The sequence below is a fragment of the Heloderma suspectum genome, chromosome 14 (genome assembly GCF_057233095.1).
Source record: "Heloderma suspectum isolate Gila_16-S chromosome 14, 16-S_ref, whole genome shotgun sequence".
NCBI classification, from domain to species: Eukaryota; Metazoa; Chordata; class Lepidosauria; order Squamata; family Helodermatidae; genus Heloderma; species Heloderma suspectum.
In genome coordinates, this window is record NC_139471.1 from 12,938,277 (window position 1) to 12,953,122 (window position 14,846).

The 14,846-nt window shown below is 48.5% G+C and overlaps 1 protein-coding gene across 1 annotated transcript in view; it reads left to right on the forward strand.

Moving 5' to 3' along the window:
* CACNA1B (calcium voltage-gated channel subunit alpha1 B) overlaps positions 1-14,846 on the forward strand; it is a 479,093-nt gene that overhangs the window by 318,571 nt on the left and 145,676 nt on the right. Inside the window, exon 18 of the mRNA XM_084821407.1 lies at positions 3,041-3,108. Coding sequence (XP_084677533.1) covers positions 3,041-3,108 — 68 coding nt within the window. The remainder of the gene's footprint in view (positions 1-3,040; positions 3,109-14,846) is intronic.

Sequence of the window (14,846 nt, forward strand, 5' to 3'; positions counted from 1 at the left end):
GACCCGCCGCCGGGAGGGACATTTGCCAAAGGTAAGTCCTGTCCCAGGGGGGGCGGGGGGGGCGGAGAATTTCACCGCCGATTTCAGGGGGCCGAATGCGTTGGCGCTCGGCCCCCTGAAGATTCGGGGAGAAATTCTCCGCCATCCCTAGGATAGACTGATTTGACCTCCTTGCAGTCCAGGGGATTTGTAAGAGTCTTCTCCAGCACCACAATTCGAAAGCATCAATTCTTCGGCGCTCAGCCTTCGTTAGAGTCCAGCTCTCACAGCCATACATTGCTACTGGGAAAACCATAGCTTTGATTATACGGACCTTTGTCGGCAAGGTGATGTCTCTGCTTCTTACCATGCTGTCTAGGTTTGCCATAGCTTTCCTGCCAAGGAGCAAGTGTCTTTTAATTTCATGGCTACAGTCACTGTCTGCGGTGATCTTGGAGCCCAAGAAAATAAAATCTGTCACTGCTTCCATTTCTTCCCCTTCTATATGCCAGGAAGTGATGGGGCCACATGCCATGATCTTCATTTTTTTAAAGTTGAATTTCAAACCAGCTTTTGCACTCTCCACTTTGCTCTTTAGATCCTCTTTGCTTTCTGCCATTAGGGTGGTACCGTCTGCGTATCGGAGGTTGTTGATAATTCTCCCAGCAATCTTAATTCCGACCTGTGATTGATCCAGTCCAGCGTTTCTCATAATGTACTCCGCATATAAATTAAATAAGCAGGGCTTATTATAGGACAATATACAACCTTGTCGTACTCCTTTCCCAATTTTGAACCAATCGGTTGTTCCATGTCCGGTTCTTACTGTTGCTTCTTGTCCCTCGTACAGGTTTCTCAGGAGACAGGTAAGGTGGTCTGGTACTCCCATCTCTTTAAGAATTTGCCACAGTTTGTTGTGATCCACACAATCAAAGGCTTTAGCGTAGTCAATGAAGCAGAAATAGACGTTTCTCTGGAATTCTCTTGCTTTCTCCATGATCCAGCAAATGTTGGTGATTTGATCTCTAGTTCCTCTGCCTCTTCGAAACCCAGCTTGTACTTCTGGTAGTTCTCAGTTCACATGTTGTTGAAGCCTAGCTTGTAGGATTTTGAGCATCACCTTGCTGGCATATCAAATGAGTGCAATTGTGCGGTAGTTTGAACACTCTTTGGCGTTGCCCTTCTTTGGAATTGGAATGTAAACTGACTTTTTCCAGTCTTGTGGCCACTGTTGAGTGTTCCAAATTTGTTGGCATATTGCGTGCATATTGAGCTTCATCTAGAGTTGCTAAATTGGGTCCCTGACCGGAGTGGGCAACCTATGGCCCTCCAGATGTTCTTGGACTCCAACTAGCCCAAGACAGCATGGGAAATGGTAAGGGATGATGGGAGCTGTTGTCCAACATCATCTGGAGGATCATAGTTTCCCCACCCCAGGCTTAGACCCCCTGAACTTTTAAAATCATGTTTGTTTGTTTGTTTGTTTGTTTGTTTATGCAGTGCCACCAGGGTGTATAACACCATCTAGGTGTCACCTAGGCCCAAACAGACTAGATAGGTTCTTGCACCATGGAGCTTACAATCTGAAATAAAAGATGGAGGAAACGATGGAAGAAGAGACCAAGGGAAGAAAATGGGTATATTCTGTTAACACCCTAGTTCTGCAGCTTCTCTTACCTTGTTCTTCTGCTTATCCCCACCCCCACCCGCCAGTCCAAGGTCACTGCAAGCCTTCACTGCTAGGTCAAGCACGTTACATTGCCACTTAGCCCCCAGGTGATGAGGCATAAAAGAAATGGATGGAAAATCAGTGATTTCCCCATTGCCAAGGGAAACTAGTCAAACTCTGCCTCTGAGCCTGAGTCTCTATGGCCACAATGCTATGTAGACTTATTGAAGAGTAAGGAAGTCCCTTTGAATGCAACCAGACTGACTTCTGAGTAGACATGCATAGGTTTACCTGGCATGTGTATTTTAGGCTGCAATGCTGTCCGCTGTCAGAACTCCGAGCCCTCTTGCTGTCCCATCAACAGGCAGAGACTCCATCTACCAGTCAATGCTCCTTTCTTATGCTGTTAGCGAGTCTTTCCAACAATACAGACTCTGTAGAGGTCCAAAACTGCCCCAGGGCCTAATGAGCTAATCCTGAGTTCACTAATAGAAAAGACTTCAGTAGAGTAAGAGAGTTGCCATTAAACTAACAGGCAACTTACACAGAACTTGAAGGACTTCCTAAACCCTTTCCTCATGGAGGGTCCTCCCTGGAGAGCCAGTGTGGTGTAGTGGCTAGAGTGTTGGACTGGGAGTCGGGAGATCCGGGTTCTATCCCCACTCAGCCATGGAAGCTCACTGGGTGACTTTGGGCCAGTCACAGACTCTCAGCTCAACCCACCTCACAGGGTTGTTGTTGTGGGAATAAAATGGAGAGGATGCCGCCTTGGGTTCCTTAAGGAGGAAAAAAGGTGGGATATATATGTAATAAATAAATACATAAATACATAAAATATTGACTCCAGTGAGTGGCTAACCTGGTAGAGCATCTCAATTCTCTCAGATTCTGACCATTGGCCATGCTGGCTAGGGCTGCTGGGAGTTGAAGTCTGAAGCATCTGGGAGGAAACAGATTGGGGAAGGTAGACATACAGGCATAATCCTACAAAGTAGAATACACGGCACTACATCAATTTGTTCCTGTTATTGAAATCATCCTTAACCAAATAGATACAGTCCAATAATTACATCGCCCCCAACAAGGGTAAGGTTTTCCACATCTTGGCCTCTGTCTTTCCAGTAAGTAGCAAAGAGACTTTACTTCTCTATAAATCAGTCATGTTGCTGCCTTCCTTCCCTTACTATTATAATATTAGTTTGACCATATAGGCCATATCCCAAATTCTCATACACCATTCATTAACAGATGGTGGTTGTTATCCATTCTGTAACTCGTCAATGTGTGTGACTGTCAATCAACATACTACCATTTTGATAATCTGCTGACAAAACCATATCTTTAATATACCACATGTGTAGATCCTTTTAAGATCCTTACCAGCTTAATCAGACACGCTCCTGAATGTCTTCTTAGCCATTGCTGTAGACAACCTTGCCAACGCACAAGAGTTGACCAAGGTGAGTGCAAAAAAAAGGGGGGGGGAGCTTTTGGCAGGGTTGGCAGTGCGGACTGCTTGGCACTGTCTATCTTCCTGCAAAGGAAGCTGGTGAATTTTCTGAAAACTCTTCCAATTCCTTTGGAGAAAAGAATTGCTGCCTGCCCAGTTAAATGCCCTTGAACTCTACTTAGATCTGCACGGATCCCCTCCAGCTTCCTCTAGAGCATTTTATTGCCAGAGGTTGGAAGAAGTTTGCTAGGAAACATTGCATCATCAACCCAACTTGGCTCAGGTGAGCAGCACCACACAAGAAAAGCTCTGTTGGATCAGGCCAAAGGCATATCTAGTCTGGTTTCCCTCAGCGGCCAGCCAGATGACCTTGGGACATCCATAGGCAAGACATGAGGGCAACGGCTGTCTCCTTCCCCAGCAACTGGTGTTCAGAAGCATGCTCCCTCTGATCTTGGAGGCAACATACCACCATCATGATGCATGGCCATTGCTAGCTTTATCCATTTTGTCACGCAGAAGAGTGGAGGATAAGCAGTGATGCAGTTCTGGGTGCATGCAACTTACGAAGAAGCATGGCACATCTCATCCTGAAATGAAGCCTCATGGCCTAAGATCATTGGGGCTTTGGGGATTAGGAAAGAAAAGAAAAAGATGATTAAGGACGGGTGGTGGTGGTGGTGGTGGTGGAGAATTGATCATCATAGTGGGGAGAAAGTGCAAAAGGCCCTGCGTTCATTTCCCAGACTCGCTGATGCAACTGGGGGAATCGGGGACAGGCCTTTTAGGGCAAGACTATAGCTCTATAGTAGAGCACATGCTTTGCATGAAAGAGAAGGTCCCAAGTTCAGGACTGGGAAAGTCTCCTGTTTAAAACTCTGAAGAGTTCCTGCTAATCACTGTAGATAATCACTGTAGACTCATAGAATGATAGAATAGCAGGGTTAGAAGGTGTCAAGATTCCCTTAGCCCCCACTTCACTTCAAATGCCCAAACATACACAGATGAGAGGCTTCAGTCTATAGCTTTTTAATCCAATTCTTCACAGGGTCATACAGATGCAAATTTTCAGAGAAACTCCCCATCTACAAGGAATGCCTTCGGGGGATCCAAATGGAATTTACGAGAGTTGCCTGCTCTTTGAAGAGGGAGGCAGTCTCACTAGCCTAACTTAAGGGGGGGAGGTCCCTCTCTTCTCGTGAGGCCTCTAAGCGCAGCTTCTCATGAAAGGCCAATCAGGTAGATCATCTCAGTTCTGCCCCTGCCTTCTCTCTCTTTGCTCTGCGCCTGCGCCTGGCATCTATTAGGTCAATCTCCTGTTCGCTATCTCTCATGGGGGAGGGGGGGTGAGGAAGGACCCTCAAGCTTTGCCATCTGTACGTAGGGATGTACGAAAGGCACTTACCTGGTCCCGCAGCTTGCTTCGCGGTGGGGGGGAGGCGCTTCGGTTATCTCCCCGAAGTTCAGGCCGGGGGGGGAGGCACCCCGCCTCGCCCGGCCGAAATTCAGGCTGGGGGGGGAGGCGCCCCGCCTCGCCTGGCCGAAATTCAGGCCAGGGAGAAGCGCCCCGTCTCCCCGGCCGCAAAATACAAAAGTGGAAAAAAAACAACACACACCTGTGATAGGCTACGTAACGATTTACTTAGCCTATCATGGCTAGATTTCCAAAGTCAGCCATGATAGGCTACGTAAATCGTTACGTAGCCTATCATGGGTGACTTTGGGGGAAAAAAAAAGCGCTTACGCAAATGGCGGCGCCCATGGCCGCCGCCATTTGCGTTACTTATTTGGTCCTGGGTAGTCTACGTAAAGATTTACGTAGACTACGGCGAAAATAAGGGCAACGCAAATAGTGTTGCCCTTATTTTCGCCATAGTCTACGTAAATCTTTACGTAGACTACCCGGGACCAAATAAGGAACGCAAACGGCAGCGCCTATGGGCGCCGCCATTTGCGAACGTGCTTTTCTTTTTTTTCCCAAAGTCATCCGTGATAGGCTACGTAAGGATTTACGTAGCCTATCACGGATGACTTTGGAAATCTAGCCGTAATAGGCTACGTAAATCGTTACGTAAATCGTTACGTAGCCTATTACGTGTTTGTTTTTTTTTTTACTTTATTTTGTAATGGCGGCGGCAGCGGCCGGTCAGAAGACCGGCCGCCGCCCCCGCCCCCAACGAACTGCCGCCGAACCGCTGCCGGGACCCGCCGCCGAGAGGGACATTCGAGGAAGGTAAGTCCCATCCCGGGGGGGGGGGGTGGCGGCGGAGAATTTCACCGCCAATTTCGGGGGGCCGAATGCGTTGGCATTCGGCCTCCCTGAGATTCGTGGAGAAATTCTCCGCCATCCCTATCCGTACGTTTGTAACTTGAGAAGCCAGCCTACTCATAGCTGGACTAGCCTGGGAACACACCTCCCCCATGTCTGATGGTTCTCCTTCAGAATCTGAACTGCTATCCCACTCCCCTGCACTCAGAAATACCCCTGACAGAAGGGGCCTATAAGACTATCGAGTCCAACCCCCTGCTCAATGCAAGAATCCAAGTCAAAGCATCCCTGACAAGTGGTTGTCCAGCCTTGTCTTGAATGCCTCCAGTGTGGAGAGCCCACCGCCTCCCTAGGTGATTGGTTCCATTGTCATACTGCTCTAACAGTCAGGAATTTTTTCCTGATGTTCAGCTGGAATCTGGCTACCTGTCACTGGAGCCCACAATTCCATGTTCTGCACTCTGGGATTATCAAGAAGACTCATTATAAGGCAGCTGCCTATGTTCTTCCTATGATAGAGAGAGAAGGAAGGACCTCTTCACACTATGCCCAGTGGACTAGTGGTAAATTCTGAATACAGATGTCAGAGGAATCTGTCCAGGGGGTTACGTTCATCGAACTTTCAGCAGCTCAGCCCCCCAGATTATTTGACATATTGGAGGAGGAGGAGGTTTACTTATGGCCATTAGCCATGATGGATAAAGAGAAAGCCTGAACATAATTTGCTGGGAGGTAAACAATGCAGGCAGGGCTATTGACTTCATGCCCTGCTCGTGGGTTTGTAATGCTGTCAAGGCAGTGCCTCCAGCTAACACAGCTCAGCCTGTAGTCCCTTCAGCAGAGAAGCAACACAGGAGGTAAGGCACTGGACGCTCTGGCATCCCATTCTGAAGCCCATGATGACCTACGCTACTAGAAGATGGAAAATCTGGAAAACCGGTTTCTTAGGACTCAGGCACTGTTTCTGAGGGGGGGCTGTAGATGAAAGGAATAGAGTGAAATGCTCATTTCAGATCATGGTTTCTCTTAGTTTGGTTGGTTGGTACTGCTGATAAAATCCCTGGAGGGCAAGGAAATGTGGCTGTTTACAATGGAAGAGGGAGGCATATGTGGATTTTGGCATGGCTCAGAGATTTCCCATGCAGGGGAGGCTTTTACTCTGCATAAGAAGGGAGCAGTGGTGGTGGTGGTGGTGGTGGTGGTGGTGGTAGAGATGATGGTGGGGAATATCAGGCTGAAACCACGGTGGTGGTGGTGGTGGTAGCGATCATCGTGGGAAATCTTATCAGGCTGAAACCATGGTGGTGGTAGAGATGATGGTGGGGAATATCAGGCTGAAACCAAGGTGGTGGTGGTGGTAGAGATCATGGTGGGGAATCTTTTTGGGCTGAAACCATGGTGGTGGTGGTAGAGATGATGGTGGGGAATCTTATCAGGCTAAAAACATGGTGGTGGTGGTTGAGATGATGGTGGGGAATCTTTTCAGGCTGAAACCATGGTGGTGGTGGGGTAGAGATGATGGTGGGGAATGTCAGGCTGAAATCATGGTGGTGGTGGTGGTAGAGATCATGGTGGGGAACCTATCAGGCTGAAACCGTGGTGGTGGTGGCAGAGATGATGGTGGGGAACCTATCAGGCTAAAACCAAGGTGGTGGTGGTGGTAGAGATGATGGTGGGGAATATCAGGCTGAAACCAAGGTGGTGGTGGTGGTAGAGATCATGGTGGGGAATCTTATCAGGCTGAAACCAAAGGGCATGACCTTTGCACATTGCACGCTTACATGTCTCCCTGTGCAAGGTAGCCAACAGCCACCCTCAGGCACAATCTCGAAATTTGGGCCGTGGTCTACTGTTGCGACTCTCCACCCCTCTTAGCAACCTTATTGATATATAACTATTTTTGTTGTGGAAAGATTCCTCCTGTCCAAAATCAGTCTCATTTCCCACTTCTTTATCAAACCCAACGATATTTTTCCTCTTGGGAATTTATTATTGTCTTCATGAGGAGTCCCAGTGAGAATGCCTCAGCCTGTGGCGAGGAGAGGCTCCTTCAAGCATAAAAGAGAGAGTGTGAGCGTTCAGCCTGGTTCCTTTTAAATTCTTTGAATTTCTCCCTTTGAATATTTCAGAAGCCAACTGCGATGGGCAGGCTAGAAAGCTGACTTTGTTAGTGTTCATGGTGGAGGGCAATTAAATATTGATAGGATCAAAAGCGCTGATAAATCACGCAGCTTCCTTTGAAACACTCTCAGTTTAATTCAGACCATGGATCCAAAAATCACTAGGGCTTTTCGAAAGAGAAAGTGTATGGGGAAATCAAAGTAGTTCAATTACATGACATACCTAGACAGCACAAGATTTATTGCTGAGTAAATATGATGGCGCGTGTGCGCACGCACGCACACGCACACACACACACACACACACTCCAAAGTGACCTGGAACTCTAATCAAGTTGCCAGGGAGCTGGTTTCCTTTGACAATTGCATTTTAACGCTAATCAAAATCAGAGCTGTGCACAGGGCCAAAATGCAGTAATTAATCAGAGAACAGCTCCAAATGAGTAAAGGAAGTACAGCAATGTAACATAAGCTTCACAAACCACTTTATTCACCAGTTCACTTGGTATGCGCTCATGTTATAAAAGTTTGGTCAGGTGGCCAAAAAGATCAAAGGGCTGATAGGAGTCACGGTCTGACCTCTCCATACAGTGCAAAATTCCCATATGGAACGGGTTGCCGCCCGCAAGGCATGATGATGGTCACTAGCTTAGATGGCTTTAAAAAAGGATTAGAGAAATTAATGGACCAGGAGAGTTCTATCAGTGGCTAGCAACTGTCCATATAGGTTCAGAAGCAGTGTCTGCCATTGAATACTAGCTGGTGGTGGGGAACAACGGCAGGAGAAGGTTCTTGCTCTGCTATTTTGCTCTTGGACTTCCCAGAGGCACCACCTTTTTGGTTGTGGTGCCCTGATTGTGGGATGCTCACCTGCTGCCGACTTTTTGGTGCCAGGTGAAGACCTTTTTATTTCCCAAAGCATTTTAAGATCATTTTAAGATCATGTTTTCAGTGTTTTTCACCTTGATCTCTTAGGGCGTAATCCTATGGGGATAAGCGGCTGCCTCCAAACTCAGAGGCAACTGTGTATCCCATGCAGGGCAGGAGACGCACAGAGGGGATTGTCCCCTCCTTGCTTCTCCTGCCCTGCATTGGCAGCTACACAGCTCATTTCAGCTGTCTATCCGCAGGAAGGCGGAACGGGGGAGGAGGCTACCGGATGATACATAGGCTGTGTCGTAGCAGAATTCCTGCCTTCCCCGCCCTGGAACGCCCCCCAGAATGCTCCATTTTGGCCGCTCCATGCTCCTTTTTGGAGCGTGGGGCTGTTCCATGCTGCCTGCGAGGCAGTGCAGAAGGGGGGGAAAGGTCGGTTCCCAGAAAACCAGATATCCTATGGCCGTCTAGCCGCTGACTAGCTGCCATAAGACTGCTACCCCCATGTAAGGTTTTGCTTAAAGTAACTGAAGTGGTCTGCATTTTGTTGTTTTATTCTGAATTGATTGTGTTGATCAATGTCCACCAGTCCTGATGGTTATAGATTATCTCCAGGATCTTAGGCAGTCTGCCTCTCCATGCCAGTTTCTGGGAGGGTGTTGTTGCACTGATGTCCTTGTGGTCTTCCCAGGGGCAATCTGGTTGGTTGCTGTGTGAACAGAATGCTGGGCTTGATAGGCCTTCGCTTTGATCCAGAACAGCTCTTCTTATGTTCTTCTGAGTTCGAAACATGTTTTAAAATGTTCCTTATTAATTGTCCAGAGCACATCATTAGTACATAAATGAATCATCTAGTTGGCCACTGTGGGGGAAGCAATGCTCGACTACATAGACCATTGGTCTGAGCCAGCAGGCATCTTCTTACATTGACAGTCGTACGTGTGTTAGGTATGGCTGTCGTGGGGAAAATCCAGCCCTTTTAGGCTTGCCGGATTTCTCTGGAGCCCTGTCTTGGCTTGCATTTGTGAGCCAAGCCATGGGCTTTCCCCCAAAATGTGGGAACTCTTCTTGGGTTTCCCCCCACCTTAAATCAACATTTACACACATTATGGCCGCAATGTGCATAATTTCCACAATTTTCAGCCATAATGTGCTTAATTTGTACAAATTGTGCCTGCACTTTGCACAAACTAAGCATATTACGGCCACAGATATGCAAAGTTAAGCATATTACAGCATCTGAGGGACAGAGAATATTTTGGTTTCCTGGCTCCGAGGTTGGAAACAGGGCTCCGACCTCAGAGCCAGGAAACCATGTTCCCCTCCCCCTCATAGCCAGCATGGGGAGAGCGACACTATCTACCTCTCCATGCTCAAAAAACAGAGTGCAGAGATGGGGGGAAGGGGGCATTACTGGGGGCCAGGAGGGGAGGAGACCAGGCCAGCAGCCATATGATATATCCAATGCCCTCCCCAACCCCAACCGCCTTCCATCCTCCTCCCTGAAGCCTCCGCTAGATGGGCAAAAATGCCCATCTAGCTTAAAGGCAGAGTGGGAGATGCCATGCTCCTCTCATTCTGCAATGGATATTTGTAAGCCTCCAGGTCAGCCAATCAGTTTACTGGATGTCAGCTCCAAAATCTATAGCTGTTAGATAGATTTATCTTCCTCCTCCAGAAGTTGTCAGACTGGGAAGATGAAAATGGTATTTTACATCAGGAACAAGCTGGGTTTAGGAAAGACCATAGCACTGTGGACCAGATCTTTGTTTTGCACCATTTAATTCATAGATATACGACTGGTCCTTCCAAAAGGCTCTTTGCTGCTTTCATTGACTTCTTCTCAGCCTTTGATTCAATCAATAGGAGTCAATTGTGGGATAAGCTTGCAGAGACCAATATTGAGAAGAGACTGCTATTCCTAATTTAGGAACTTTATACCAACGCAACTATGGGGGTAAGCCTCCAAGTTCAGAGGCTTATGAATACCCAGGGTGGATCCGATAGGATTGTGCCCTAAGCAAACAAGTAAGAGCTCCCAAAGACAAAGAATGCTACAGAATAGCTCAGGTCAGAAGACCATGAGGAGACATCAGGGGAGAGATGAACAGAGGCCCATCCCCACAAGAGGTGAGGGTCTCCACCTCTGACACAGAGGCTGAGTGACGCCCTGGCCCTCAGGAGTGGTGTCATCTCAAGAGGCAAGCCAGAGGAACTCCTGTGTAGGGGTGAACAAAAGTCACTTACCTTTTCTCGCAGCTTTTTCGCGGTGGGGGGGAGCGCTTCGCTGCTCCCCCCGTGAAGTTCAGGCCAGGGGGGGAGGCTTCCTGCCTCGCCCGGCCGAAATTCAGGCCGGGGGGGGGGAGGCTTCCCGCCTCGCCCGGCCGAAATTCAGGCCGGGGAGGAGGCTTCCCGCCTCGCCCGGCCGCGAACACGAAAGTAAAAAAAAAAAAAAAAAGTCCCCTGATAGGCTACGTGACGATTCACGTAGCCTATCACGGCTAGATCTGCAAAGTCAGCCGTGATAGGCTACGTGAATCGTCACATAGCCTATCACGGGTGACTTTAAAAAAAAAAAAAAAAAGCGCGTACGCGAATGGCGGCCCCCATAGGGAGCCGCCATTCGTGTTCCTTATTTAGTTGCTGTAGTCTACGTCAATGTTTACGTAGACTACGGCGAAAATAAGGGCAACGCAAATAGCGTTGCCCTTATTTTCACCGTAGTCTACGTAAAGATTGACGTAGACTACAGTGACCAAATAAGGAATGGGAATGGCGGCTCCCTATGGGGGCCGCCATTCGTGTACGCGCTTTTTTTTTTTTTTAAAGTCACCCGTGATAGGCTACGTGACGATTCACGTAGCCTATCACGGCTGACTTTGCAAATCTAGCCGTGATAGGCTACGTGAATCGTCACGTAGCCTATCAGGGGACAGTTTTTTTTTTTTCTTTGATTGCAATGGCGGGGGCGGCAGCCGGTCGAAAGACTGGCTGCCGCTCCCGCCCCGCTCGAACACCGGACGAACCGCCAGCTGGACCCGCCGCCGGGAGGGACATTCAGGGAAGGTAAGTCCCGTCCCGGGGGGGGGGGCGGGGGGCGGGGGGGGCGGAGGATTTCTCCCCAAAACTTGTTCGGGGGGCCGAACACGTTGGCGCTCGGCCCCCCAAAGTTTCGGGGAGAAATTTTCTGCCATCCCTACTCCTGTGAAGAGGAGTGCCTGGTTACATAGTCGGAATCCTCATGAGTAGGACTTTTGCCAGAGGGCCTGTGATGAAGCTCACTGGGTGACTTTGGGCCAGTCACTGACTCTCAGCCCAACCTACCTCACAGGGTTGTTGTTGTGAGGCTAAAATGGAGAGGAGGAGGACAATGTAAGCCACCTTGGGTTCCTTGCAAGAGGAAAAAGGATGGGATATAAATGTAATAAATAAATGAATGAATGAATGAATGAATGAATGAACGAACGAACGAACTGCGGCTGAGCCCTGAGTGGGGCTGTGGGAGCTCAGGCTACATAAACCTTCAGGTCCAGTCTAGCTGCTGCTGCAAGCAACATCAGCTCTAGTGCCTTGTACCTTGTTTTGCTGATCTCATGCCATGATTGAACCTTCGTGCTACTGACCTTTGGACTCTTGCTTAACTGCATTTGTATCTAGCTGCTTATCTGTGTTTGGACCTCGGTTGTGCCTGTCTTGGAACTCTTCCTCCTGCCTGGTAATCATGGCGATCACTCGTAACCGAGTAAGGTTGTCTTCTGGGGGTAGAGTCTTAGCAGTGGGTCTGTGGGTGGCTGTGAAGGGCAATTCTGGATCCACACAGCCTCCCATAGTGAGGACATAGGTTTCCAGGTGTAAGGCGATCACGATGAGGATTTGCTTGACCTGCCTTCCGCTGAGCTCATTTGCCTTTGACCAGGGCCAGCCCTCACATTAGACAGACAGACTTAAGCAGTCACCCCAGCAGCAAAAGCCGGGAGACAGCGGCAAGGTTTTGGGCGGAAAGAGCTGGGCACCACAGAGCTGGCTCTGTCTGCACCGCATCAGTTAACTTGCTGCCTTCCGGTGCAATGTGGGACACTGTCCCGTCATCAGAGCTGAAGACAGATTCATCTGACGGACCAGCTAGCTTTTTGTACATGTAATGGGAGAGGTGCTGTCTTCTTTTTGCCCCAGGCTGCAAAATGTCTTGGGTCGGTCCTGCCTTTGACTGTTACCTGTTTGCTGATTGCTGATTGCTCCTGCCTAGAACTGCTCTTCTGCTGGACTGATACCTCTCTGCTTGACCTTTGCCAGTTCACTGACGTTTCCCTTTGACTTGTCCAAAGGGGGATTTGCCCCTTTATTTGCCTTACTGCTGAGTCTGACTGAGCCAAAGTGGGACAATTTAGAGCCCCCATTGGCTCCACAGGTCCCCTGGCCTGGCTGGACTGAAGAGCTGCAACACCCTGGCTAGACTTTGCATGGGTAGCGCTGCAGTGCAATAGAGATGAGGCCAATACCTCACTGTACCTGAGAGCTGTCTGGATGGCTCAGGGAATGATATGTCTGGGCCCGACTGCCAGAGTTTCTGGTTCAAGGACCCCTGCTGCCTTTTAGTCATCTGTTAAGCACTGGTTCCTATAATAGCTACCAGATCAGGTTTTCTCATTAATCCAAGCTGGCCTGACAGTTTTACATTTCATCCTCCAGGTGAATGAGTCTCTGTGGAGACACACAGGGTGTGTCGTAAGATACAATTTTGAATCTCTGAACCAGCCCATCATCTACAAGTATGTTGATAAATGTGCTGGAGGTTGGCAGCAGTGAAATATTGACTTTGTGCAATTGTTTAATGGGCCATCATTCATTTAGTCTGGCTTGGATTCTGTCAGGGTGGACACTGAACCCATAGAATCCCAGAGTAGTTCTGATTCTGAGGTGGAGCAGCCGCTCCTGGGAGAGGAGCGCACTCATCCTTCCCAGGGCCAACAGCTGGCAGAGATTCCTCCAGCCGGCATTCCTGGCATAGATAGCAGTCCCGGGAGTGAGAGAGCACGGGAAGAGGGCTTGCTGGATGCTCAACGCCGACGCAGGGGGCGGTGCCAAATGGAGGGTGCGGAAAGGAGGTGTAGTGCCCGGTTGGTGCGCAAGCAACAGTTGCGCCCAAAGGATCCGAGGGAAAAGGGGAGGGACTCTCCCTAGCCCATCAGTTCAGGGTCTGCCAGTGATTCTCCTTCAAACAGGGACCAACTGTTCCAACTTAGGGCATAGGTACTCTGCTGCTCATATCTAGTTGCTAACAGTAGAGTTGTTGTTAAGTTGTAAAAGAGGAATAAAGCTTTGAAAAGAATCCCTTTGTCTGTGTCTGGACTTGGCTACTGGATTAGACTGAAAGAGGCCGCCAAGGAGCCCTTGACAGATTCCTTCTTCATGAACCATGGCAAGGATTCACACCTTACAGATGTGCTAGCTCATTGGTTAAAAGGAGCAACTACATTTGAAAGTGTGATGGCCAAGCAGTGCCCCCAGCTGCTGCAATCCAAGGGACATTTTTTCTTTCTTTCTGAAAGCAGAAAGAAGTAAAAAGGGTTTTGATATGAATGAACAATGCCAAGTATCACAGCCTTTTGGCATTTTTCAAGCTCAGTTGATTTGGATATTTTCCAGTCAATTTGGTCAACTTTCTGCATTTTTCGGTCTCTTCCATTAGGGTTTGTTGTTTGTTTAATCACATCTGCATTCTATAAAATAATGATGAATTCATTGCAGGGGGATTAGTTTTCATAATAGTACCTTAAGGAAGGTCACTATTTTTTTTTTTCTATTTACAAATCCAGAAGGGAGCCCGAGTGGCTTGCCTAAAGCTTCCCCATGAGTCTAGGTTGCTGGCCTTGAAATGGCAACCTTAGGATTAATGACCATTGATGGTCCAGTGTTCTGATTGGGAATAAAACAGCTTCCTATATTCCTAAAGTGACAATGCCCAGTGGACCTTTGTATTTTTGCCTTCTCCAACGTGCTACCCTCCAGATGTTGTGGACTTCAACTCCCATTAGCTTCAGCCAGTGTGGCCAAAGGTCAGGAATGCTAGGAATTGTAGTCCAAAACTTCTGGAGGGCACCAGGTTGGGGGAAGGCTGCTATATAGTGTGTGTGTGTGTGTGTGTGTGTGTGAGAGAGAGAGAGAGAGAGAGAGAGAGAGAGAGAGAGATGTTTCTCTCTCTCATTGACGTCTGTGTTAGCCATATCCTGGATCTTTGTGCTTTGGAAAAGATCTTTGGAAAAGATGGCTTGTGATTGGCAGGGTGCCTCTGATACTAACTCAATTTTATAGGGCATGATTTTCTCTCTCTTTTTGAGCAGTGTCTCCGCATGTCACCTGGGCTCCTCTTCTGCTGAACTTCTTCTTGAGCTCTGTTCTGTACCTCTTCTCTTCCTGTCCGTTTCAATGTCTGTACTCAGTCTGTTTCTGCATTTTATCTTTTACCTGATGTCGATAGTTGTT